This window comes from Coturnix japonica, chromosome 18, assembly GCF_001577835.2.
Source record: "Coturnix japonica isolate 7356 chromosome 18, Coturnix japonica 2.1, whole genome shotgun sequence".
Taxonomy (NCBI): domain Eukaryota; kingdom Metazoa; phylum Chordata; class Aves; order Galliformes; family Phasianidae; genus Coturnix; species Coturnix japonica.
Genome location: NC_029533.1, coordinates 7,387,449 through 7,413,016, shown reverse-complemented (window position 1 = coordinate 7,413,016; position 25,568 = coordinate 7,387,449). Strand labels below are relative to the sequence as shown.

The 25,568-nt window shown below is 43.2% G+C and overlaps 2 protein-coding genes across 7 annotated transcripts in view; one reads left to right on the top strand and one right to left on the bottom strand.

The window, feature by feature from the left end:
- RHBDL3 (rhomboid like 3) overlaps positions 1-21,063 on the top strand; it is a 42,640-nt gene extending 21,577 nt beyond the window's left edge. For all 4 annotated transcript variants that reach the window (XM_015879881.2, XM_015879879.2, XM_032448319.1 and 1 more), the window contains 7 exons: positions 2,613-2,771; positions 9,420-9,644; positions 9,944-10,092; positions 12,906-13,018; positions 15,228-15,328; positions 15,903-15,963; positions 16,257-21,063. In XM_015879881.2, the coding sequence (XP_015735367.2) occupies positions 2,613-2,771; positions 9,420-9,644; positions 9,944-10,092; positions 12,906-13,018; positions 15,228-15,328; positions 15,903-15,963; positions 16,257-16,528 (1,080 nt within the window). In that variant the 3' untranslated portion in view covers positions 16,529-21,063. The remainder of the gene's footprint in view (positions 1-2,612; positions 2,772-9,419; positions 9,645-9,943; positions 10,093-12,905; positions 13,019-15,227; positions 15,329-15,902; positions 15,964-16,256) is intronic.
- Positions 20,544-25,550, bottom strand: C18H17orf75 (chromosome 18 C17orf75 homolog). 3 transcript variants are annotated; one of them, XM_015879883.2, is made up of 11 exons: positions 25,303-25,548; positions 25,146-25,199; positions 24,861-24,986; positions 24,375-24,515; positions 24,111-24,168; positions 23,747-23,866; positions 23,297-23,361; positions 23,042-23,178; positions 22,497-22,600; positions 22,106-22,347; positions 20,544-21,290 (listed from the first exon to the last, which is right to left on the bottom strand). In XM_015879883.2, exons 1-10 carry the CDS (start codon positions 25,437-25,439, stop codon positions 22,138-22,140), a joined length of 1,152 nt encoding a protein of 383 aa, XP_015735369.1. In that variant the 5' UTR covers positions 25,440-25,548; the 3' UTR covers positions 20,544-21,290; positions 22,106-22,137. The 3 variants fall into 3 exon arrangements, with proteins under 3 accessions (XP_015735369.1, XP_015735370.1, XP_015735368.1); XM_015879884.2 differs by lacking the exon at positions 20,544-21,290 and having other exon boundaries at positions 21,326-22,347; positions 23,747-23,863; positions 25,303-25,550; XM_015879882.2 differs by lacking the exon at positions 20,544-21,290 and having other exon boundaries at positions 21,326-22,347.
- Between the last annotated feature and the right edge of the window lie 18 nt (positions 25,551-25,568).

Sequence of the window (25,568 nt, the reverse complement as noted above, 5' to 3'; positions counted from 1 at the left end):
CCCATTGCTCTTTTACACTGCTCAGATTCATGGTTTTACTTCAAATTTATTTCTAATTGTCATCAATAACAGCCAAAATGAAAGTTACACGCAGTAATGTCAGAGGGGGAACCATGCTGCCTAAGGCAGTGACAGTGCCTTCTGACACTGCACTGGTGGGAGAAGCAGCAGAACCTTGTGTCCTTGTGGGCTGGTTGGAAGTTCAGAACTGCTTGTGTAATCCTTGGTCACAAACTGTCTCTTTTCAGCATGCTTTAAAGCAGAACAAAGTCTGGGGAAAGTGTTCTGTGAACTGAGTAGCTTTGTGTGCTTTGGGAGCCTGCATGCTTCAGCACTTGTATCTCTTTTGACCTTTGAAGGAATATCGATGTTTCCCACTGCTGTGGCCATTGGTCTTTCTACAAAGTCAAACAGTGAGCACACAGCATGGGGGAGATTCCCACTCTTCTCTTACTGACCCTGGCCCTCAAGCTGGGAGGCATTTAAAGCCTTCAAAGAGCAAAAGGTTTTGTCCTAGACAAGGTACATTCTAAATGTCCAGATATAGTTAAAGTGTTATGGTTGAGTAGAGCTGTGGTTGGGCCAAATGTTTTCAGGAAATAAGAATGAAAGCAGTGCTGTCTATGGGACAGCAGGTGTTAGTTCCATTCACTGAATGAGCCATCTCCCTGCTTCTGCTGATTCCCCTCGAGAAAGGTCATCTCAGGTATTATGCTAATAATACTTATTCCCTTTATTTGCCTCTGGGATTAGGCATCACAAAAGTCAGTTGTCTGGGACTTCCCAGCAAGAGCCAGGAAGTATCAGAGCTGAGCCTTGTGGAGAAGCCCTAATATTTGGGTTGGTTCAGAGCATTAAATTGGGGTGACTGGAGTAGGGGAGCTGAACTTGTCCAGGGATTAATACTAAGCTGCTGTTTAACAGTAAACAGCTGATGAAATCCACCTTTGGCTGTGGGTGCCAGCTGTCAGGAAGCACACATCCAGGCCACCTCACAAGGACAGAACAGCCCTTTGCAGATGGCAAGCACCCAGCTCTGACTGCCCACTGCTCACTTGTTTTGTCTTGTTTTGTGTAATCCACTTCCCCCAGCCGCTTCTGCTGCATTGACAAAATATCTTGTTCCAGCAAGGGCCTGTGATCTTCCCTGCTCTGTTTAGGCAGCTCCTTCTCTACAAAGCAGCCAGCGGTAGCAGTCACCAGAAGCAGTAGGAGAAGAGTACTTGGCTTAGGCCAGAAGGAACCGGTGCCAGGTCCTCCAGGTCCTCACATGTGGTGCTGCAACATCCAAACAAGCTGCCCGTACTCGAGGACACTGTGCTGTAGCTGTTCTGCTGATGGCAGAGCAGTGCCAGCCCTGCTGCTGGCAGGATGCATCCTCTGCCACATAGCTCTGCTCACCCGCTGCCTTGCCAAGGCAGCCTTTACTCTGCTGCATCTGAGTGAAGGCCTGGCGCCTGCTCAGCTTTTGTTCTGTTAGGAAAGATTGAGGATTGTCAGGAACTTTTGGGCTCTGCCAAGGCCCTTTATGTCCCAAATGTTACCATGAAAAGGCTCCCTCCTGGCCGCCCTGCCCCTGACAGCCATTCAGTCCAGCCAACAAGCTCGATATCATTATCTACAAAAGGAGGCCAGCGAGCACCAGGCTTCTCAGAGCCAAGTTTGGGAAATCAAAGGCAAATCTCCCAGCAACGGAGAGCTGGCAGAGATCAGACTGCACCACAGCCAGTGCAGGATCGTCTGGCTGCTTGCATGCGCTCAGTTTCAAAGCACAAAGAAACAAACATGCTCAGCATGGTGCCAGTGCAGGCTTTGCTGGGGCAGTGTGCCCGGTGGAGCGCAGGCAGCCCCTGGCTGAGTGCTCCATGCCAGTTAGGGGCTGGAAGCAGTTCTAAGTTCAGACAGCCTTGCAAAGCTGTCTCCTTTTGTTCAGTGTCACTTTTAGGAGATGAGCTATTTGGACTGACAGAAAACAGTGACTTTTTTGGTCAGAGTGGGATTTCCTCCAAATCTCACCTGGGACTTTCCTTCTAATGAGTCTCATTTACATTCTGAAATAGGCATGTGGCTGCCTTGCTATTTTTAGTTTGACTTAATGCTCATCTCTTTTGCTTTCTATCCAGAGACACTTTCCAGTCCATCTCTAAAGAGCTCTTTAGCAGTGGAAGCACTTTAATGTTGAAGTTAGAGATGATCTGGAAAGTTATCATGAAGGCTGGACAGAAAGTACATGAGGAAGGCTGATGTTCCTGTGTTGAAATTGTGTTAGGAAATATAGATGTAAAACTCAATCCAGTATGCTTTGTCTCACAGGCTACATCTCCCATCTGCTTTGTAGTTGAGTAGAGTATAACAGCCAAGAGGGAGGGAAGGTGAGGAGAGACAACTTAGCTGAAGCTTGTGTGGAAGTGGGATGGTGACACGTGCATTGGTTCATCTCTGCAGCAGGGTGCTCTGTAGTTTCCTGGGCAGTAAAAAGAAGTCGAAGGTCTCTGAAGCATCCAGCAGCCCTCAGGATCCCTGTAGGTTTGCAGTGCATAATGAATACGTGGGAGGTCAGAGCTTTATGTAACATGGAATGGTTAATCTGACACTTTCCCTTCCTATTCCAGTTTGATCCTGACAACACTGGCTACATCAGCACAGAGAAGTTTCGTTCCCTTCTCCAGAGACACGGCTCAGAGCTGGACCCCCACAAGCTGGAGGTCCTCTTGGCCCTGGCAGACAGCAACTCAGAGGGGAGGATCTGCTACCAGGACTTCGTCAACCTGGTGAGTGCTCTGGCTGGCAGGGCACAGCTGTCACAGGTTACAGACTCAATCAAGCAGCAGTCAGTATGAAGATGAAGTTATGGTGATATAGTGACATAAAAGAGATCTGAAGAAATGGTCAAATAGATCACAATGAGTTCGAGGTTTCCCTCAGCTCCAGCTTAATAAGGTGTGGTCAGTTGTGTATTTGTAGTAGCAGCTGCTTGTTCTACAGTTTGGTATATTCAGAGTACCACGTAAGCATTAGCAGCACAGCACTTAGGTGGTGGGAAGAGGTATCTTCTGAGTTACTTTACAGAAATGATGGCCCAAGGCCAAGCAGTGTGTTGGCAGCAGGCTCACGAGTAGAGCTGGGCTTTTTCTCTCTCTTTACTCCACAGAGCTCAGAGCTGTGCAAGCTAATGAGAGGTAGGTGGGAGGTAAAAGACTCACTCTTCAACATGGCCAGCAGCATTCTCCTTCTTTGGGAAATGGGAGACAGTTGGCATCCACCCGAAGTGATTTCTGCAGAATGGCGAATTTCCTTCACTCTATTGAATGTCTCCTGTAAAGAAGCCATTGATTTTCTATCATCAGCTCGTCTATCCTCCTCATCTGCATTTTTTGCCCCTGCTAGTCAATAGGTAAAGCAAATGCCAGAACATTATTTATAAGTGGCATCTCTTTTCTCTCTCTTCCTCCAGTTGCTATTGATTTCCATCATCTAAAACTTTTAGGGCTGCTTCTTTCTGCAGTTTCCTTCTGCAAAGCCTTCCTAGTGAACTTCCTGTTGGAAAGCAACACCACAGTTGAAGCAGCCAGAAATGGTACTGTGAAATTGGTGGAGCAGTCCTGATTCACTCTGTAGCTGTCAGAGGAAAGAGGGGAAAAAGAATTGTTGCTGGGAAAGAAAAACTTTTAACACTGAATTTTATCTTCTGGCTTTGAAAGTGTGTATATGGTAGCATCAGGAGGGCTTTCTTATCTTTGTGGAGGTGAGCTCTGAAGAAGTTATGTATTGTGTTCTTTCCTCCAGATAATGGGGAGGTGAGAGAGATCCTTTAAAACTTCTCCTTTTTTTCCAGTGGTGCTTAGAATTACTTCATAGTACAGTCATAAAACAGCTATAAATTCCACTTCCAGTGTCTTTCTGTGTCCTTTCCTGAACCAGCTGACAACTTGCACTGAAGGCTTAGCTGAACAATGCCTTGCAGAAACTGCATATAATTATTACCTGAGTCACTGGGAAAATGAGCAATAAACCCTAAATCTCTGATTCTCAGGGGAATCTTCAGTAAGACAAAAGTCTGCCTAAATGAATATCTCCTCTTCCTGCTAAGTTCTTCTTCACTTTCCTAGTGAATTTTAAAGCTCTCTATTGCAAAATAATCCTGGTCTTCAGTTCTAGTGGCTCTGTTTTATGAGAATGTAATTATAAACACTAAACACTGTTGCTAACCTGAAAAGGCTTGTTATAGGAAAAGGTGCAGTGTTTGTATCTCTCAGCCTCTTCGTGCTTTTCATTAGCTGCACAATTGAAGCAGAGAAGATACTGTGACAAACAGCAAGATGAGTCCAGTCACTGACCTCAGATTTTCCTTCAGTGTCCAGTGGGGCACCCATTTAAGTGCTTCCTCTGCCCTTGATTCACACTGTCCTGACTGAAGCTATAGGATTGAGTTCTTATCCTGGCCTTAGTTCAGAGATATAATAAATATTTAATTTTAAAAAGGTTTGAAAATCTCTTACTTCTCTATTTGATCTAATATTGTGCTATGCTGAGTAAGAAGGATGTTTTCTTAATAGACAGATGGTTCTGCAAATTAATGGTCACTTGATCATGTCCCTGTCCATCTCTTACTTCTCAGCGTGTCAAAGCCCTTTTTGGGGTGCAAAGTTCTTACTCCATGGAGTACATCCAGGAGCCAGATACCCTCCTCACAAATCTTCCTCACACTATTTTTGTGTTTTTTTCCTTCCCATTTTGGAGGAAAATGAGTGTTGTGCCATTTGTAGCACTCCAAGAGCCACGTGCATCTCCTGAGGGAAAAAAAGGTATCAGATGGTCAGGTGTGTATCTTGAAACTGTTTAACTGGCATGGAAGAGCTGCTTTTGGAGTCTGTTCTGCTCATGCATTGATCATAGTCCATTAGGTGCTGGCTGCATGTGGCAGCAGGAGAGAGCACTTTCTTCCAAGTGAACTCATATGGCAAATAATCACTATGCCAACTGAGATGAAACTTAGCACAGAAATTTCCATCCTTAGCCTTGGTTCCTCAGCTGTTTCCAATCACATAGATTTGAAACTAGAGAAACGCGATGTCAACTAAAAGGGGCATTTTAATTGTGTGTATATCTGAAGTACGTAAGTGAATGGGAAATATTATAAAGGCATTTTAAAATGAAAACACTTCAGAAAATAAAAATCTGGATTCACTTCAGTTGCAGAATCTTCCCAAGGACCAGAAAAAAAAAAAATGGAACGTGTGTCAGGGTTTTGAGGTTTCAAAGTTTGCTGCGTTTTGACAGAACACAACACTATTTGAAACAGTAGGTCAGTCTTCTGCAAGTGCTCCTGTGCTTAACCTGGAAATGCAAACATTGTTTATCTTTTCTAATTGAAGAGCTGGAAGCCTGAGATGGGCAAAACGTTGAGCAGGGAATACTCCTGCAGTAACAACAAGAATTTATTTGGCTTCCCCTGCCTCTGACTTTCCATGAATCCTCAGTGGAAACCTCTGCTTGGTCAGAGAAAATCAAGATGTTGTTTCCTCTAGTTTCCATTTGATACTTTTTGGGAAAGGAAAGTGCTTTCAGGTTGGTGCAGAGGATATGAACATCTGTGACAGATGAACTTAACGCTGAGCTATGTGTTTTGGGCAGAGCAGTCTTTAACCACATTAGCATTTTAGAGAAGTGAGTAGTGAGGGAAGGAAATAAATGTGAATCTTGAAAGTGGAATTGACTGGAAAAGCTGCATTTGTAAGTAAAGTGGGTTATAAAACTAGAGCTGCTGACAGAGGCTTTTAAAAAGCATGTGCTCACTTCTGATTTGAGTTTGCTGTCTCTTGGAGGATCAGAGCTGGAGTGCTGAATGCTTTGCCTTGTCATGGTCCTGGATGCATTTAAAAATAGCTGTAGATCAACCTCAAATATGCCAATACCTGGTGGGCAAAAGTCCATGGTTTTCTAAGCCTCCTAAATAGGACTGAATAAAACCCATAAGGAGGGTATGGTGCCCCACACAAACCATGTAAAAGGGTGGGGAAATACTGTATGATTTGGCTCTTTATTATCATACTCTTGTGCTGGAGAAGCAGCAGTGGTGTAGATAGCCAAGAAACCCAGAGGAATTGGTCTGCTAGTGGAAATAATGGGATTCTATTGCAAGTTGTAGATTATCTGAGATTAATTCTAGATTAATGTGTCCTGAACAGAAGCAAGAGTTTGTGCTCCTATGGAGTTTCTACTGTCCCATACTAAACTATAGGGACTCATCCTTAATTTTAACAGATTAAATATGGAAAACGGATTCATGTCTAAGTGGGCAAAAAATTATCCTTCCTATCAGCTGCATCAAAGACACCCATTGAGCAGAGCTAAGCCTTCTTTTGTTCTGGTGTGTTAATACCAAGGGCATAGATGGCAGTGCGTGGTTACAGGTCACGTCAAACTGGCTGTTTTGCAAGAGAAATTTCTCTTTGCATAATGACTATTTGCAGGCGTGAAAGACGAAGGGAATGTGCTGTTTCCTCTCTCCTAATTCCCTATGTACTATTTTCTCTACCCATCTGCCTGCAGCTTTATATCATGCTCACTAAAGAAGTCTCACATCAATTGTATGAAGAGAAGTGGGGTGGGCTACCCTGAGCTTCTGGGCTTGTAATAACGTGCAGGCCAACAATGGGCTGGTGTTCTTACAGTTGATGATTAAATGCTTGGCTCATAAATACCAGTATTATGTAATTCCAAAATTAAGTCAGCAAATTGTGACCATATGGGAGACATTCTCTTTGGGAAGATTTGGATATTTTAAAGTCAGTCTGTGGAACAAAGTAGACTTCTTATTAGGAGTTGGTAGCAGTAGTGACTTAATCCTCTGACTTTTTCTTGTGCCTTGGTTTCTCATCACCTAGCTTGAGATTAAAAGCATGATCCTAAGGAGTTACATGAGTAGGGCCAAGACTGTTGTGTTTGCTTGAGGCCCAGCTGTGCTGCCTCTTGGGAGCCCCTTTCCCTGTTGGCATGATGGTCAATGAGTGCAGGTAGAGAGATGTGCTCTTACTAAGGGGTCTGATTTTAACAAGTGCTGAGTACATCCAGTCATTCATATCTGAAGGGTTGCAGGTGCTTTTGAGCGTGTGTGGTATGTTTCTGATACTCTGTGTCCCTGCCTAAGTTGGATGTAAAACCATGCCAAGGCTATGTGGCGTTATAGGGAACCTGGCCTTCTTCCCATAGCCTCTGCTGAGAAGGAGATTTGACAGGTTTTTTTGTGTGTATTTCTGCCTGAGGTGGCAGGAGGTTTAGCTACTGCTCTTAAGGGCTCTGAAGAGTTAGTTGTAATTACCAAAGGCTTTTAATCTTCTAGGTAAATTGAAACCTGGCTCCTACTGACACAGCACCTGCTGTTGTTGGTAGATACAGGGAATCTCCTTCTTACTCATTGCCAGTCATGTTCCCTCTGAGGAGCGTGGTGTGAGTTGTAATCTGGAAAGAATACACTCGGTGCTGATTTTTTTCATATGCTTTATAAGACTGCAGCAATTCAGGACTTGCTCCATTTCATTCGCAGGCAGTTTTGTCATTGCCTCTTTGCTAAGAGCTGGTGAATTTGAATTCCCAGCACACCCGCTGTCCAGCCACCTAAGAAGTTAGTTTCAAATGTCTTTTCCATCTCTAAACACTCAGATCCTATTGCTTCATGTCTAAATTAGCCACAAGTGTAGTTGATATGATGCATCCATGCTGCTGTTTGGACAGGCTACCAATTGACTACCTTATGGTACATAGAAGTAACCATGTTTGTGTTTGAGGCATGCATGGTCTTTTTTCAGCAGTCATGTTTGTTCTGCACAGAGCTGCCAGCATGTTACCCAAGGATTTCCCTTTATTTGTAATATCAACATTTACTGCTTTCCCATTATTACTAGTTAAAATAACTCTTAGTGTTTTATCATCCAGATGTGATCAGAAACAACCAAGATGGAACACCTCATAAAAATGATTGACTGTGGGAACAGGTAGTTGAGAGAACAAAGCTACTGCTGCCTTTCATCATTCCATGGAGGAAATCATTGCCATAAGCTTCCATTTTATCATGTAGACGGTCCTGTCTTGGTGAAGAAATCCTGTCTTGTATGAATCAGAAATATTTTCCTGTCTTGGTGAAGAAAGGCAGAGCTCTATTGAACAGAAGGGCTTGAAGTCAGTGCAGCCTAGTAATCAGAGAAGTCTTGCAACCTGGATTCTTCCACTGACTCAAGTGTATGGCCTTGGACAGGTCTCTTAGCACTGTGAGGTCCAGCTGCTCACCTCCTCTGAAGAGCCAGACTTCATTTGTCTGAGATGTGACATCCACAGTGATCCTGCAATATCCTTCTCTTGTCAAAAGCAAGAAGGCCTTTCCCTTCTGCGTGGTTATTACATTGAGGAATGCCTCAGGAATGTCACCCAGATGAGTTCTCACTGCTCTCACTAGTGCTGGCGTTCTTTGGGCAACATTAGCAGTAATACAGAACAGGAAGCACAGTTAGAAGTTTTATCTTGTTAAGCCTTCTCTGCCAAATGTTCAGCCAGTCCAGACAGTGACTGTGGTGCAGGAGGTTTGTTTGACATCAGGGCTAATTAGCAATTAAGTGAATTTTGGAGCAAGCACTTTCAGACCATTTTTTTTTCCTCCCATTCAGGCTAGCATAAAATTCCATCTGCCTCATTTGCAAATTCAATTGCTTTAATTATGCATCCAAACTGGGAAAGTGTATACTCGAAAGATGGTTAATTCTGTGCACTTCTCTTGATAATGCAATACAAATTAGCCATATCCTCTGAAGTCTGCACCTTCTCAAAATCTGCCTGTTCTGACTATAACTTATTAGAAAATGGATCCTTTCTTCTTGCAAGTTTAGGAGCAGCTAAGGCAGCCTGCTCACCACTTCAGTGTGTGTTCTGTTGGTACGACTCGTTGTAGTTGTTTTGGTTTTAGACAAGGGGATCATTTTCCTTGAGCAGAGCTAAACCTTGCCAACAAGGATCAGAACATAAGGGTTAGATGCTGTGAATGTACCTATTGCTACATTCAACAAATTTCCTGCCCCTGTTGATGGAAGGTACAGGGAAGTTCAGTACATCAGGGGAAGCCAAGGGAAGAAGGCTGGTGAATGGATGGGGAGGTCAGCTGGGTACATCACCAGCCTCTGCTCCGCTTTGACAGTGTTCTACCCTGACCTCATTTATTGGCCCCAAAATAGTAAGCCCTGTAACTGTTTCTTCTTACACCTTGTGTAGGTCACCTTGTGATCAGACTGAGGCTTGGTTCAACAGCTCAAGCCTAATGGTGGTTCTCTTGACTACATGGGTCTGGTGCTGCCAAATTGGTACTAATCTCCCCAAAGGTTGAGCCAGGCCTTCCTTCATCCTCATGGTTTCCTGTTTTTCTTTTTACACAGATGAGCAACAAAAGGTCGAACAGTTTCCGCCAAGCCATCCTTCAGGGCAACAGGAGGCTGTGCAGCAAGGCGCTGCTGGAGGAAACAGGGCTGAGCCTGTCGCAGAGGCTGATTCGACACGTTGCATATGAGACCCTACCACGAGAGATAGACCGCAAGTGGTACTATGACAGCTATACATGCTGCCCTCCGCCCTGGTTCATGATTACTATCACCATTGTAGAGGCAAGTACCTCACTTAATGCCCTGATTTGAGGAGCTCACCCCACACTGCTGAGGTTTTGCTGTGGACTGAACAAAGGCTATCGTGGGACTGGTCTGGATCCAGACAAGGGCAAGCATGAGGCTGAAATGGCTCTCTTGGCTTACCAATGTTTGTATGTAGGCAGGAGCACAGCCTCTGTTTGTCTTCATGTGTGGTTATTAGTCATTCAAGCAACTTGTATATGAAACTACAGAACTTGGGAACATAAAGCTAATGAGAGAAAGCATTTGCTAACTAAGAAATCTTCCTGCTCTTCTAGGTTGCCTTTTTTCTTTACAATGGAGTGGTGCTAGACAGATTTGTGCTGCAAGTCACCCATCCCTTATACCTGAAGAATGCATTACTATACCATCCTCAACTCCGTGCTCAGGCTTGGAGGTACCTGACCTACATATTCATGCATGCAGGGTGAGTACTTACAAACTGCAGAGATTTTCCAGAGACAGTTCAGGTTCCTCAGAGAGTGGGAGGAGAAAAGTGACTGAATCAACTCAGAAATGAAAAACCAACTCTAAATTATGTATTAAAATCTGAAGCTGCTGTGGAGTGTCGGGCAATGAGAGGCAAACCTTCATAGCTGTCTAAAGGGAGGAAACAATGTAAGGAACTTAATAGATGCTGCTCCTCTCCCTGCAGTTTTGGGATCACACCAGCCTCTTAGTATGCACTTGCCTGTGTGTGCTTCCTAAAACTGACCTGGCTGAAGCCCACTGTCTGTCTAGGGAAGCTGTGCAAGTGATGTAATGAGTCTGAAAAGATGCCAGACTGGTATTTAAGAACTACGTATTGTACTTTTGCTAGACTTTCTAGTTAAGGTTCGAAAAATCGATGAAATTTCACATGCCTATTGAATGTCATTGCTTAGTAATGCTTTCTCTTCTGTAGAGATTGGGAGAATGCCTAGAAATCTGAGACAAATTCCAACCCATGTGTAACTGTCCATGAGCACAAGATGTGTTCCAGATTTCTGGATAAAAATCATGGTTGGAACAGAGCAGACTCAACCCAAGGAAAGAGTAGAAAAAATTGTAGAGGAAACTTGTAAATGTGGTGACATCTGTATTCTGCACTCTTAATTTCTTCAAGTAAATCTGTGTACAGAGGCATCAGTCTACAAGTGCAGACTGGGCTTAAATGGTTATGTAAAATGAGAATTAGTAAGGTGAGGAAAACTGAGTTTGTAGAAAAGAAGGAACACAATTTTAACTCACACAAACTAATTTGTATCTGATTTTCATTCTGTTTCTGTTGCTGTTGTTCTACTGTTTCACTTTTATAACCACAGATTGCTCCGGAATTCGTTTAAGAGAAGCACCTGCACAATTATAATTTTGCAGCACTTGAATATCTCCCTGTGTCCCCTGTGGCGTTCTTTCCTTTCTGTGCAAAATTGCCCCAACCTGTAGCAGGCATTCTGGCATTCTCCACACTTACTGTCTGAAAAATACATCAGCTTTACTTCACACCTGTGTGGCTGGCTTTGCCATGAGCAGTGGTGAGATTGTTGTGCAAAAGCCTCATTGCTTCTATGATGGTTTCCAAATTCTTTAGCTATTATAGCCTTCAAAACAATGATGAGTCCTGCTGCAATAATAAACCCTGTGACTTGCTCTCAGTATCTGGAGTTAGGCTATCTACTCATTTACTGCTAACACATGTATGTAAATCTCCTTTCATATCAAGAGGGTGGATAAATCTTAGAAAGGTAATAATGTTTGTAGTGGAAGTCCATCACTCTCTTGTTTCAAAGGAGGGGTTAAGACAATGTCATGGGGTTTATTGTTGTCCTATTTCCAGCTGAGACTTTAAGATGGTAATATGGACTGCTGCTTAATTTAGTGCACTTGGTCTGTGCTTTTCTTTTTTTTAAAGCAAGTGAAAGTCAGAAGGTGTCCAAAAAGGCAGCAGTTGCTAAGGGTTGGCTGGCTGTTTCTCTAGAAAGATCCCAAAAATGCGTGGACTTTATGATGGTCCTGATGTAGGGAGCTTTGTTGAGGGCTAAAAAGCCAGGCAAAGTTGTAAATTCTGCCCTTTGCTTTCATGGAAAGCTGATGTTGATTATCTGAGGCCCACACATTTGTAACACTGCCATAACTAATGACTTGCATTGATTCTCAGTCCCGTTTGTTTGGTCCCAGGGAAGGAGAAAGTCTTTAATAAATCAGTGAAATTGTCATTTCAAGAATGACGCATTCAGCACCAGCAAAGGCTAATTATATTTTATGGGTGCTTATTGACTATGGAGCCTTCAATGCTATTACCATGATGGGGAGGAAGAGTGAATGGGATCACTCCTGGAAGGTCTTTTAAGAACAGCTGTGAGTCGGGGCAGTCACTTTAGAGATGAGGGTAAACTTTGCTGAGCCCGTACAAAAGCTGCCTTTGAGAAATAAGACCCAGTGCTTTGTGTGAAAATGTCAGGCACCGCCTCGTGACGCCGGCTGCCAGCTGAAGCTTCTTTCCTCCCTGTGTAAAAGGGCATTTGGGCGCTTTGACTCCTTTCTGTGATCTCTGTTTGACCTTTGCTCATTGTTCCTAATTTAATTCTCAAGTTCTGTGAACATCCAGAATGAGAATGAGTGCCAGAATACAGCTGTGCCCAATGGCTTCAAGAGCAAAGATGATCAACGTACTTGGTTACTTTCCATAATTCCCAGTGATGGTGAATTGTGCTGCTGAGTGTCTCGTGCACAGAGAGAAATTTACTCCTACACAAAAATTAAGTGATAACAAACCCATTAAGACGTCTGGAAAGGTCACTTTTCTGCAGTGTCATTTCTAGAAGCTTTTTCTGGTCCAACTTCTAATTCTCCATCATCAGACTGTTCTATCATTAGTGCATCTTACCATCAGCATTTTTTTCTGATGTATATGAGAAATTGCTATGGTAACATGAAGGAAGACCAAAACAGTGGAAATTCATAGAACTTAAACCAAGTATTGCTGGGTCTGTCTGCCAGCAATGTATTTCTTGTATAAAACACGACATAAATTCACAGTGTGTTAGCTACTTTTACACTTTTTCCCACAAAAAGTGCTAGCATTGTGTGTTGAAGTTGTGCTGTGGTGTCATTTAAATCTACCTGCTTTGTAAGCAGTCAGTCCTGGTGTTACAGTCTCCCTTCATGAAACAGATGCTATCTGATCTCCTTCTGAGATACCTCTGTCACAAGGGAGACAGAGTTAGAAAAGAGTACAACTGTTGTTTTTCCTCACTGCAGGATAGAACACCTTGGACTCAATGTTGTCCTTCAGCTCTTGGTTGGGGTTCCCCTGGAAATGGTGCATGGAGCTGCGAGGATCAGCTTTGTGTACGTTGCTGGAGTTGTGGCAGGTAGGTTACACCTCTGCATGCCCTAGACAGGAAGGCATCTGAAAGTAGTCTGGGATGACTTTTGCATAGAAGAAAAGTTTTGTGACATTTGTGTACAGGAGAAGAGCAGTCTGACCTTCTGTGTTTGACATTCATTTGGAGGCTAAAATAGGGAACATGCAGCTTGATATGTTACTGACTATCCATAGGCTCTGTGTTTAGGGGTCTTGTGGCCACACTGTACTTTCCTGGCAACCTGATAGAAGGCTAAAAGAAATGTGGCATCACAGGCTTCCATCGTCCTCCTGCATGAAGAACCTTTATCCCATCCTCCCCTGCCCCCAGGTCCTCTGCCAGCTCTTCCATTTGTCCTGTACTGCCTGCTTTCTGCAGCCTAAGAAAGAAGTATTTGGTTGTATGTTGTGATCAATGCACAGGAATCTGGAAATTAATTTGATCGTGAAGCCATAGGTTTTGATTGATGTTTAGTTTCTGCTGTACTTCTTTTATTTATGTTTGGCATTTCCAGCACTTTGGAGGTGATGAAAGTTAGCTGACAATAGATCAACATCTAATTAAAACGGGAGGAGAGTGTGAGAACAACAAAGGGCTTTACGGTGGAACTCAGAACAAAGAATTGAGTGCCTTAGTTCAAGATTTATGTAACTGGGAAAAAAAATCACCATAATTTTATTTTTTCAATAATGAGCAGATAAAATCATCGTAGGATAGACTGCATTCCTGGAAGAGGCTGTGAAAAGAATAATTGGAGCAGGGCACAGGATAAGGCATGGTACAAACAGCATGCTCATTAATGTAGAGAGAGATGTGAGCAGACCAGCTCTGGTGTCCCTTGCCTATTATTTTAATAAGCATTAAAATGGTTCCCAGTCTGCACCTTTCCAGGCAGTAACTTTTCTGCATAGATCAGCCTGCAAAGTCGTGGGGCTTAATTTGTGTTCATACACATTGCACAGCTGTGCTAGGTAAGCAAAGCAAACAAGCTCTGAGCCTGCTACAGTTGAGCCCAGGTAAGCACTGCAAGTTGATGTCAGGGAAAATTCTCAGTGCGGGTTGGAACTACAAATGTGGTTGGACAATCCCAGACAAAGAACCATTCCATAACACCTTTATCTCTTTCTGTTTTTAGCCAGTTATTAAACGTGCTTTCTTTGATGTATGCCAAGAGATAGAGGAAGGAGAGTACATTTGCTGAGGATGTGGCAATATAAAGATAATGCAGCTCCTAAACAGTCGGGAGTAAACAGTAAAATATGGGCATGTGCTGCAATAGCCATTCCCTGCTTTTAAGTTTTTCTCATTTGTCTGGCTTTGATAAAAGGATAGTGGAAATACAGGTTGAGAGCTGCAGTTAAGCGCATGGTCCAGCACTGAGCACACAGATTCTGATTATTGCTTTCTTAACTTCTAATTAACATGTCTCTTAATGGCATTGTTCAGGAGCTGGGAAGTTTCAGATCCCTATAGTGAAAAAGGGAGCTATAAGCTGGTGGAACTTCAGCTCTTTTTTGACCAGAATCACCTAAACAATTAGCCAAGAAGTCTATTAGAAGATTCTGTACTACTGATGACTCTCTCCAGAGAAGTCACAATGATTTTTCCCCATTTCTGCTCATCACAAACATCCTCATTAGCCCTGCTTTGTGGCACTAAGTCTGCCTTTTGTCTCTCTTCATCTTTTCAGTTACCTCTCAAGTTTGCTATATAGGAGCTTTGAGATCCAGGCCTCTAGTTGGGATAAAGAGGAGTGTCTGTGTTTGAAAGTATTTCTATTAGCAGTATGTGATCGAACTGACATTTTGCCATCTCATGATGACTGCTTCCATTCAGGTTATTTTTAGGAAGCTTTACTCTGCAGTTTTGTAAGTAAAAGGCTGAGCATTGATCAGAATCCTGAGTTTAAGTGATCAGTCCTCAGTCCTTGTCAGCCTGCAAATATTTATCTTGCCTGTACAAGAACAACTTCTATTTTATCCCTAGGTGAGGAATGAGATGAACACTTGTCCATCTTCTCTGTTATTTTTTTAATGATAGTGTACATATGCTTTGTGCAGCATAGGTTCAAAGATGCGGTGCAAAAGAAATTCTCTTCACTTTTCTTTATCTCTATATTGCTGACCTGTAGCAGATAACACAGAAATAGTGGTTATAGTATAAAAGTGATTTTTTTTGGCTGATATTTTAGGCAAATACTTGTTCTTCTTCCCAGGGTCCCTGGCAGTGTCAGTAGCTGATATGACTGCACCTGTGGTAGGCTCCTCTGGAGGTGTGTATGCGCTTGTCTCAGCTCACTTGGCCAATATAGTCATGGTGAGTACCAGAATGACTTTCCAACCTCTTGGAAAGTGAATGAATCCTCCTAGGTCTGGGATTGGAAAGTGGGCCTGACTAAGCTGTTGGTCATTCAGAGCTTGCTCAATGGTTTTGCCCCAGTGGCCTGATCCTGGAATGGAAATATTACACTAATTTCTGGAATATCTAGAAACAGCAGCTCATCCAGGGTCCTTACAGAGGCTGTGGCGAAACCCAGCATGTCTGTCTGTACAACCCCTGAGCTTACCACTGCACAGCAGTGGTTTTGCTGAGAATGCTGTTTTTTCCATGGTTTGGATTTCTGTGTGCACATTTGTCCTTTGATAGCAATGTCAGAGCAGAACAACCATAAAAATAATGGTAATTTAGCTCCCAGTGGGATCTGTGTGAGATGATAATGTGAGCTGGATGCAGTAAAGACAGAAGGTTTGATATATGTGCTCTGGAAAACATGTGCGTGTGTGGTGGTACTTTTATCAAGCCTAAAACATGCTCTTCAGTACAGATTTGAATGTAAAATCCCCCCAGGTCTCCATCCAGCATCAGTTTATTTTCCTTGTCTCTTTTCCAGAACTGGTCAGGAATGAAGTGCCAATTCAAACTGCTGCGCATGGCTGTTGCCTTGGTCTGTAGTAAGTATCGTGCAATACCTGGCAAACATGCAGTCCTGTCTTGTTAGTCCTAAAGGTTTGTGCTGATACAGGGAGTTTTAACTTTGCAGTTTTGGTAGGAACTTGCACCTGGGGACATCTCTTCTCTGTGTGCCTTACATAACCATGTCTTCCCAGCCTCCCTGTGCTCACTATACAAGGCAGTTTCTTTTTCACTCTTTCTGCCTCTTCAGAAGATGTATTGCTGCCTTGCAAGGCGGACTTGAGAAGAGGTTAGCTTAGACAATTAATGTCTGTTTTCCTCTTTGTTACAGTGAGTTTTGAATTTGGAAGAGCTGTATGGCTGCGATTCCACCCCTCCGCCTACCCTCCATGCCCACACCCCAGCTTCATGGCTCACCTGGGAGGGGTGATGGTTGGGATCACCCTCGGTGTCATTATCTTGAGGAACTATGAGCAGAGACTCCAAGATCAGACTTTATGGTGGATCTTCCTTTCTATTTATCTAATCTTTGTGTTGTTTGCCATCTTCTGGAACATTTTTGCCTACAGCCTGTTGGATTTGAAGCTACCTCCCCCTCCTTGAATGCACGGGACAGGAAACTCTGGAGAGCAGAAGTAGTCTGCCAGCTGCATTATACGAGACAAGATGGAGGGTCTATTTTTATATTTAACTTAGGGGAGGATGACTATTTTGAACACAGCTGTGTGTGGAAGAAGATGCTTAAAGGTCTCACAAGTGAATGGACTGATCAGTTTGTTATTAAGTCTAGATGTACTGTAATGCTGGCTGGCCTGGACCCTGCAGTTTCTTCACTGCTAGGGTTTCCATTGGGCAACTTGAACCTGGACGTTTATCACATGGTTTGTTAGCACACATCGATATACTGTATGGAATATTTGTGTTTTCCTGGTCAGTGCTGGAATTACAGCCAGTTGTTGAATGAATCTCCCCAGTATTACTAAACACAAGAAGGGAAAAAGAGTGGTCAGTTACAAACTAGAGACTTGCATGATACTCCCAAGGCAGGCTGGGTTTGGTTTCTACAGATACATTTGACTGTTCAGCCATACCAGTGCCGCTGTCTAATTACTTGAAAGGTTCCTTAAAAATTTAAGCCTTTAGCGGAACTTGTTTTATGCACCTTTCAAAGGGATCAGCAGAACTTTATCACCCAAAGTGATGGAGACTGGTCTTTCAACTACAGGTCAAATGAAATTGCACTATAAACCATGGAAACTCTTTAGAGTGATGTGGACGCCCGGCTAGAGGTGAATTTACCATGCATGTTTTACTTGATTTATACTTTTTTTTCCCTGGCCTGTTGTGGCTACAGCTTGTGGCTGGGGTTTCTTTTTGAGGTGTGGAGGAAAGGAAGGCAAATGTTCAGTTTTGATTTTGTCAGTTGACAATGGGGTTTTCTTCTCACTTTATTTGGTATATATATAACCAGGTTAAATCAATACAACCAAGCAAGGATCTCAACTCTTCCAACAGGCTCCAGCTTTAGAGCCATGCAGTCTGTTTGAAGCCAGCTTTGTCCACTGAAGGTAGTGGAGTTAAATGAGGGTGTCTGGCTGGTTTCCTTCTGAAGTGGAAAGGAGTGTTACAGAGACCATTGTGAAGTTCATAAAACTGGTTTTCAAATGGCTGCTGAAATGTGAGGATGGCAAGTCATTCTGAGGCAATGGAAGTTCGGAGAAAGCAACAGTCAGGTTTCAGCATAGGTCAAGCCCAGGTTTTAGTAATCTGGTTTGAAGCACAGTCCATACAACAGACTGGAATGTCTGCATAGTGCGTGCCTATGCAAGGTGCATATTCAAGTTTTGCTTCTCACTTTGGAGAGCTGCCAAACTGTAGTTGAGGAACTTGGATGCCTTCCTTTTCTCTCCCCTTTTTTGCCCATCTAGTTTGGTAGTTTGGATAAAGCAGAAATGGGAGTCTTTGTAGATCAGCTCCTTTTCTCCTTTTTCTTTGCAGCTTGGTGCCCAGCCCCTGCCAGCCTCCATGGCACATCTCATGGGCAGTGCAGCAGCTGTGTTTTCTCTGTGGCAAATTGTTTTTGTATCACAGGCTTTATTCTCTCAGTTGTGTAATTGGTGCTGCCACATGAAACCACAAACTGGTGGGAACCTGTCTTTCTAGAGGGGATGTTCCCAAGAAATCATCAACTGTAGTTCCCCTATTTGCCTTTATAGGAGAAATCTCTCCAGAAGGTACAAGTTCTGCTCCTGTGGTATCTGCTGGTAAAAATCCTGTTGCCTCAGGGAAAGAGAAGGGGAAGAAGGAAAAGTGTCTCTATAGCTGGGGATAAGCGTTATCTGTAAAAGAACCAAGTTTTGCTACGTTTGTGCACAGAAATGGAATCTCAGAGGGCACCTTTCTGCATGACTGGCACGTTGTTTGTGGGCCCTCAGATCAAGGGACAAAGGTTGGAGCTCTATTCTGTCTGAAGAAACGGGCTCATTCCGTGTGCTATTCCATCTCAGCAGATTGGATTCAGGTCAGGGCAGTCACAAAACTTGATGTGCATTGCTTCAGGTCAGGAGCTGGTCAGTGAGTTCCATGCTGGTGGAGATTGTCTCCCTGGAGAGCCACAGACATGCAGGAGGGGGGAACTAGAATGCAGAGAAAAGCATGGCTAATGCCATTCTTTCTTCACCTATTGTTAAGCCTTTCTGAATACAGATGCCTTTAAGCCAGAGGTGAGCAGGAAATGGGAATCGCCCTGGAATTTTTCCTAAAACTTTGAAAATCTAGGTAGGAAACATCAGTCACAATAAAGCTCAGATTATTTTGCCTATAATTTATCGGAGTCTGGTATCCACAGACTGACTTTTAGTTTTGGTTTCTCAGCCAAAATCTACTTCACGTCCATCCCATTCACTGTCTGAGCAAACCTGAAGCAGCCCTGGGGATCAGGAAGGTCGGACTCGAGCAGTACCAGATTTTTGTGGGTGAAGAAATGAAAGCCTCTCCCATTCCTGCTTAGCAGAGCTGAAATATCTCCCCATGTATAGAGCAGATTATATGCAGAGCTTGTTGTCTATTACGAGTATCAGCTTATGCAGTCAGGAGCATTGTGAAGTGCTAAAGTTTTTATAATTGTTTATATCACTAAAATTATATTGTGAAAACTTGTTATATTTTTACAGAGTATCAGGAAAGCCAGTTACATTGTTTTTTTAATGCACCCAGAAGTGCCACAGTGCTGCAGTGCCAGAGAGCTAACAGCAAACAGGCTTTGCTTTTACCTCCAGGTGTCCTTGGTGCTGCTGCCTTATGGCAGCGCTTCAGTGTTCTCCATCCTGCTCACCTGTGGTTCCAGCTGCTCACAGTGGGCAGTGTGTTCCTGAAGGAGCCATCTGCTGAGGGCTGGTTTTGGTGATTGCTTTGGTTTTATTCCAGATGCTGCCAAGATTTTACATTGGTCAGATAAACAGAAATGAATCTTTTGTATGAATGTGCAGCGCCCGAGCGGCAGACGGGGGCTGTTAGCAGTGCACAGATTCGTTGGAGGAGTTTATTTTGTGCCCACGTCCTTGAGTGAGGACACAGCCGGCAGAGCCGCCGCTCTGTGCGGGACTTCCAGGCCGGTTGTGCAGCTCGTGCAGGGACACCTGCCGGCAGCACCGGCACAGCGCACAGCCAACCTGAGCCCGGCCGCCCCGAGCTGGGAGCAGCAGCCCGGACAGCCGTGCCGATGGTGGGAGGCCGCCTGGTACAGTCCGTGCTTGCAGACTGTTATTCCTCCATGCTTGGACGCAGGTAGAGATTAATTTTGCGAGTTGGAGTTGGAAGGAGAGGATGGGTGGGAGCGGAGCTTGCCAGAAACCAGCACTGAGCGAGGCAGATGAATTCACTTTTACTAAGTTTCTAAGCCAACACCTTGTCTTTTATTTTCCCCATTAGTCAGTGGGGCAGCTTAGCACTTCTGTGGGACACTGGGTTTCTACACTCCTTGCTCTTTCAGCAGAAGGAAACATCAACAGGGATGGGGAGGGCAGAGAAGTTATTGTCTGAAGCTGCTGGACTAGACATAAAGCTTAAGGATTCCGTGTCCCAAGACTGCTGGATTACACTGCCCTTGTTTTCTAAGTCAATTATGTAGCTTCAGTTTGAACTGGGTGTGAAGGATGGAATCTGACGCCTTTAGAGCTGATACAGTACCAGCTATCTGCTGACCATACGTGGCAGCTGCTGCTTCGTGCCAACATTTAGGCTTAAAGGATCACAGATACGGTTTGCACACATCAGTGGGTAAAAAAACTTGAGTCTGTGTAACTGCACAGATGTTAAGTTCAGCTCAACTGCTTTGGAAACCCCACTGGCTTTACCTGAATAGAGCTAGAAAATATAAATGCAGTTCAATACCAGCAACCTCTGGAGGCAAACCAGGATCCAGAGAAAAGCAACACCTCTGGGGTTCCAGCCTCCATGAAAATCACTGCTGTTCTGTTTCCTTTATAGTAGGGGCTGCTCTGTAATGTGACTCAAACATTCCTCCTGCGGTCACTGATGCCGAGAGCTGGTTGTAAAGGAAAGCAATGCATTTTGCAGCTCCATAAAGGAAGAACTGCACCTAAGACAGAAACCAAGCTCGTTCAAAGGTAAATGTACTTTTAATGTCATCATTAATCAATGGCACTTAATTGGAAAAAGTTTTCTAATGAGATATTCCTGAAATGCCAGTAGTAGTTCAGAAAATTTATGTATCAGGGTACTCGATACAGAGCACAAAGTATTCCCCAGGCCTGATTTAAGTAGCAACAACCTTAATTTCTAATGAGCTTAATAGATATGTTAGTCATGTTGCCTGACTCCCCCGGTGTCTGATTAGTTGGCAAATAAAGGTAGTTACTCAGCTTCTCTTTTGCTTACACTACTAATCCTAACAACAAATCCAAATGTTAACCACAAAGCACTAAACAGTGTAATTTTCTGCCTTAAAATGCTGAACAAATGATACTTTCCCGCTAAGGGCTGGTAAAACAAAGCGATATTTGCAAGGTAACACAGGATGGTATGTTTCCAAATATTTTTGTATCGCGTACATTCTGGATGTCTTTGTTGTAACGTTATTTGAGCGCAGAATCCATTAAATTCTTTTTGTTGGTGGATTTATTTTTTTGTTTTTTCAATCCAAGTCTTCCATCTCACACCAAAAATCAACCAAGGGCAGTTGCAAATGAAGCAGTACGGAGTTTCACTTGTATCGGATTGCACAAGTAATCCTCACTTACAGGCTCACCCAGAAACCTGGTTAGTTTTAATTTCATCTGCCAACAAAGATATTCTTCAGGTATTCTGCTGTCTGAACTCCTATGATGTGGACAAGAATTCATTGCTGAAATACAAAGAAATGTTTCCAATTCTGAATAATTAATTTGGACAGTTTGTTTATTTCAATTTACAAAGAAGCTTTAATGAAGTTAATACTGAATCAGGAAAGTCTTCACGATTAATTCTTCACTACATACAATTATTTTCAATTATACAAAAGGGATTCCAGGAATGTACAAAGAAGATCTCGGTCACGAAAATATAAACTAATGAATTGGATTCACAGTTTAATTGAGGAATTTAACATGTCTGACCAGCATATATATGAACTGACAGAAGCACTTACAAACCGAGTCCTAAAACCCTGCTCAGACTTTCCATCTCCCGCCAATAAACAAGTTGTTTCTTCAACAACAGAATGAACTGCTGATGTGAAAGTAGAATGTAGAGACCTTTCATATTCTCTCACATGAACAAAGATGAACTCATTTACTATGACTTATCTAAACATTTGTGCTTCTTTTTCAACTAAAACAAGTAAGTGGATCTTAATTATTAGACAAGGTAACTTTAAATATATTTAAAATATTTAAAACACTTCTATTTTTCATGTCAACACTGTAAAAAAAACAAACCCCACAAATGCAGTGATTTTCTCACAAGATGAACAAATCAGTGGGGGAATGTTAAGCGTTGAAAACAGTGATTTTTAAGATCTGCTATTTACACATTAAAAAAAGCTCATGCTGCTTTCCCTCTAAAGGGAGAGAAGGAGCTGAAAATGCAACTTAGGTTTGACTTCAGTAGTGCTTTTATAAGTAAAATTCCAGCAATAGTGAAACTAAGCTGCACAGAAGAAATGAATGATTTATACAATACCCTCCAACAACTGTAGAATAATTAAGATAATTTTAAGCCACTGCTGTTTCTCTCATGAATTCCTCAAGGACAGTCACTACATTTCTGGCTTCTGGCATTTCTGCATGCTCTACTTTAACGATCTTCAAAAGGATGTCTCCACTGCCGCAGTTCTTTAAAAACGTGTAACACTTGAACAAAGCGTAGTGGTTCATTTCAGCCTGTCGAATGAACCTCTTCAGGTTGTTAATGTCCTGTATTGCCTGGGAATACAGTCATAGAACATTTTCTTATCTTTGTACATGGAAAGGAAATATAATGTGCAAAACTGAAGGAAGAATAGCAGTAAGGACAAATGAATTGATGTAAGAATTCAGTGAGTAACGTGTCCTTACCACACGTGAACAATTACCTTCAATTTAAAGTTTTCCAGAATTTGCTGGAAGAGAAATGGATTTCCACCTTCAGCACCGTTTACAAAAGCGTGCATCCAGTCCTCACAAAACCTGTTGCTTCCTGTTAAGGATTCAGGAACACAGAGAAGGTATGAGCGAGAAGTAAACCAGCTCAGTATAGATACACAGCTGCGTTCACCGTGTTTCATACAACTGACAATATCTGAGCCAGCAATTAACTCTAAAGGAGAAAAAAGAAATACACGTGGAAAAGCAAACACAGCTACAGTGACTACATGAAATTCTGCTCTGACTGTTGAATTCACAGTTGTCAAAAAACCAACTGGGAAAAAGAAAAAAAAAAAAAAAAATCAGCTTCCCAGAAGTGTGAACATTACAGTTTCATAGTCTGCAAACCAGAACTGGTAAAACAAATTACTACCTGATAGGAAAATCATATATGCATAAGCATATGAGCTGCTGAGTATCCTCAAATACCTCTAACACCAAGGAGTCTCAGCAGCCCTGAGCAATACAAAGGCGTTAACAGCTGGAATCTCACCTGTGTTGTGCAGCTGAGGCTGGGCTCCAATACAGTCTACAACCATCGACTTGTGCTGTTCCTCAGTCATGGCGATGCACAAGGAGGTCATTGTGCCTTCCTGAACAAGGCCTTGCAGGCTGGCAGCTGCCAGAAACCTAACACAAAAACTATTGTGAGCTGCTGTTTCTACATAGCTTCTGAATGAGGAGAAGAGGAAGGTATCACACACAAAAGCAGCTGATCACAAGTTCCTCTGTCTCAAAGCATCCTTACCTGCTAATGTCTTTTTCTGTTCTTTCATCTGCATTTTTCACTTCCACAGGAGTATAACTCAAGGCCTTAAACAAAACAAACAAAAAAGTTAAAGAATTAATCACAATTTGGATATTATTTCTCTTGCTGTACTGTAATTACTAGCAGGAAATATGCAGCATATTACTTTAATGTTGCTCTTTTCAGAGTAAGAGAAGAGGCCAAGGGAATATTCCACATTATAGTAATTGCAGCCAGCTTTGCATTCAGAATACAGTGATTACACTTTACTGGCTATTCCATCCCAAAATAAAAACAAACAATGATGAACAAACAAACAAAAATAATGCAGAAGATGTTCCTAATTTACTCCTGTTTGAGAGAGGAAATGTAAGAAACATTTTAAACATGTCAGAGACTTTGAGATATCTGCAGAACCTCTTTTACTTATCTAGTTCAAAATACACATACAGCGTGTAACAAGAAGGCCAGTTTCTCCTGGAAGAGCTGTACTACTCTCTGAATCGGGCATATGGAATTCTCAAACCAGCTTCTTAAGTAGGGGTTAACACAAGTCTCCAATGTTTTCTGCTGTAAAACATTAAAACATCAAAGCTTTTAGGCTGTTAATAATCTGTTCAATCTAAAATACTTAGATGTCAAATACTTTTTCATTTCAAACCACACTACATCAAATACTGAGTTTGACATTTAAAGCCGTGCTTTCTGCAATGTCAGCTATGAAGGGAAAGAACTGTAATATCTGATATCCGAGAAATAAGTTTGTTTAGAAGTCATTTTCATCACTTAACAAATATGACAAGTCAGACCTTACCTCCAAGTCAAGGCTTAGCTTCAGACTTTGAACGTATTTGTCCAGTTCAAGTCTGAAAGTATCTTCTTAAGGAAAATACGATGCATCAATTAAGATCCACGTTTTATGCTTATAGTATATGCTTGTTTTTGACATTTTCAGTTATGTACATACCAGAACATGCATAAATGGTCTGATTTCAGTGAGGACACGGACAAAAAGAGAATATCATTTTTCCGTCATCTCCCTCTCCATTCAGATATGGAAAGATAAAGGTAAGGATATAGTTCCAGACCTTTCTCTGAGCCACCGAGGAAACAAACTACGTATTCTGGAGCATTGTTTTCTGATTCCAGCGTTGCTGTTTCAAGAAGACTTTCTTGTTGGAACAGACAGTAATAACAACCAACCTTACATTCTGGAATGCTGTGCAAGAAAGAAAAAAAATTGTTAAAGATATTACTTTAAGTTAATGTAGAAAGTGTCATTCACATACAGCTGTTAGCAGCAGCAGCAATATCACAGTATCACAGTCTTGTGCGGGTTGGAAGGGACCTTAGAGATCATCGAGTCCAACCCCTGGGATTCGAGCCTCCTCTACCACTTGAGCCATAGGGGGGATTCGAGCCCGGGCCTGCAGTGTTGCAAATAGACATGGAGCATGCAATCACAGTTAAATGTGAGTGTAAAGCTGGATGATGGCAAGGTGTGCAGTGCTACCAGTGTTTCTTAGACCTTCTGATTCACAAGTAATTTACAAACACACCTTACCTCAATTCTACAGTCGCTACATTCCCCATCTCTTCAAATACGGCTCCTTTGGCCAGACGTTTAGCAATAAAACTCCGCAGCTCAGTCTCTGCTTCAGCTGGTAAGTTTGTGTCCAGCAAAGAGAGGCTTTAAGAAGCAAGATGAAATCATCAGCAAACAAACAAACGTTCTGTTCCTTTGAAGAGCATTATTGCCTGCAGGGCACTATGCAGGAAGGAGGATCGCTGCGGTTTCTGTCTCTCAGCGCTGTGTGTGCGCTGTGGCCCAGCAGCACTCGGTATTTACCTGAAGTCTGAGCCGGGCGGGCTCCCCATCGCGCCGCCATCGCGCCGTGAGGACCTGGAGGCAAAGAGCTGTCAGCACAGCGTGTGTGCAGGGAAAGGAACGGCCCGGGGGTGTCACGGGGCAGGAAACCGGGAAGTTACGGGATAAAACCCCTGACCTGCAGCTCCGGTATCCGTACAGGCTGTGGTACGTGCTGCCGTGCCGCTCCGCCCGCCGCTCGTCTCCCGCTCCGCCGCCGCCCTCCTCGCTGCTCTCCAGCTCCCGCTCATCGCCGTCCGGCAGCGCCGGCAGCATCACGGCCCGCACCGCTACGGCCCCGCTACGGCACTACTACGGCCCCGCTACACCCTGCCCAGCCGCAGCCGCTGCCCGTGACGTACCGCTCCCCGCACTGGATGACCCTCCCCCCTCCCCGCCCTCCGG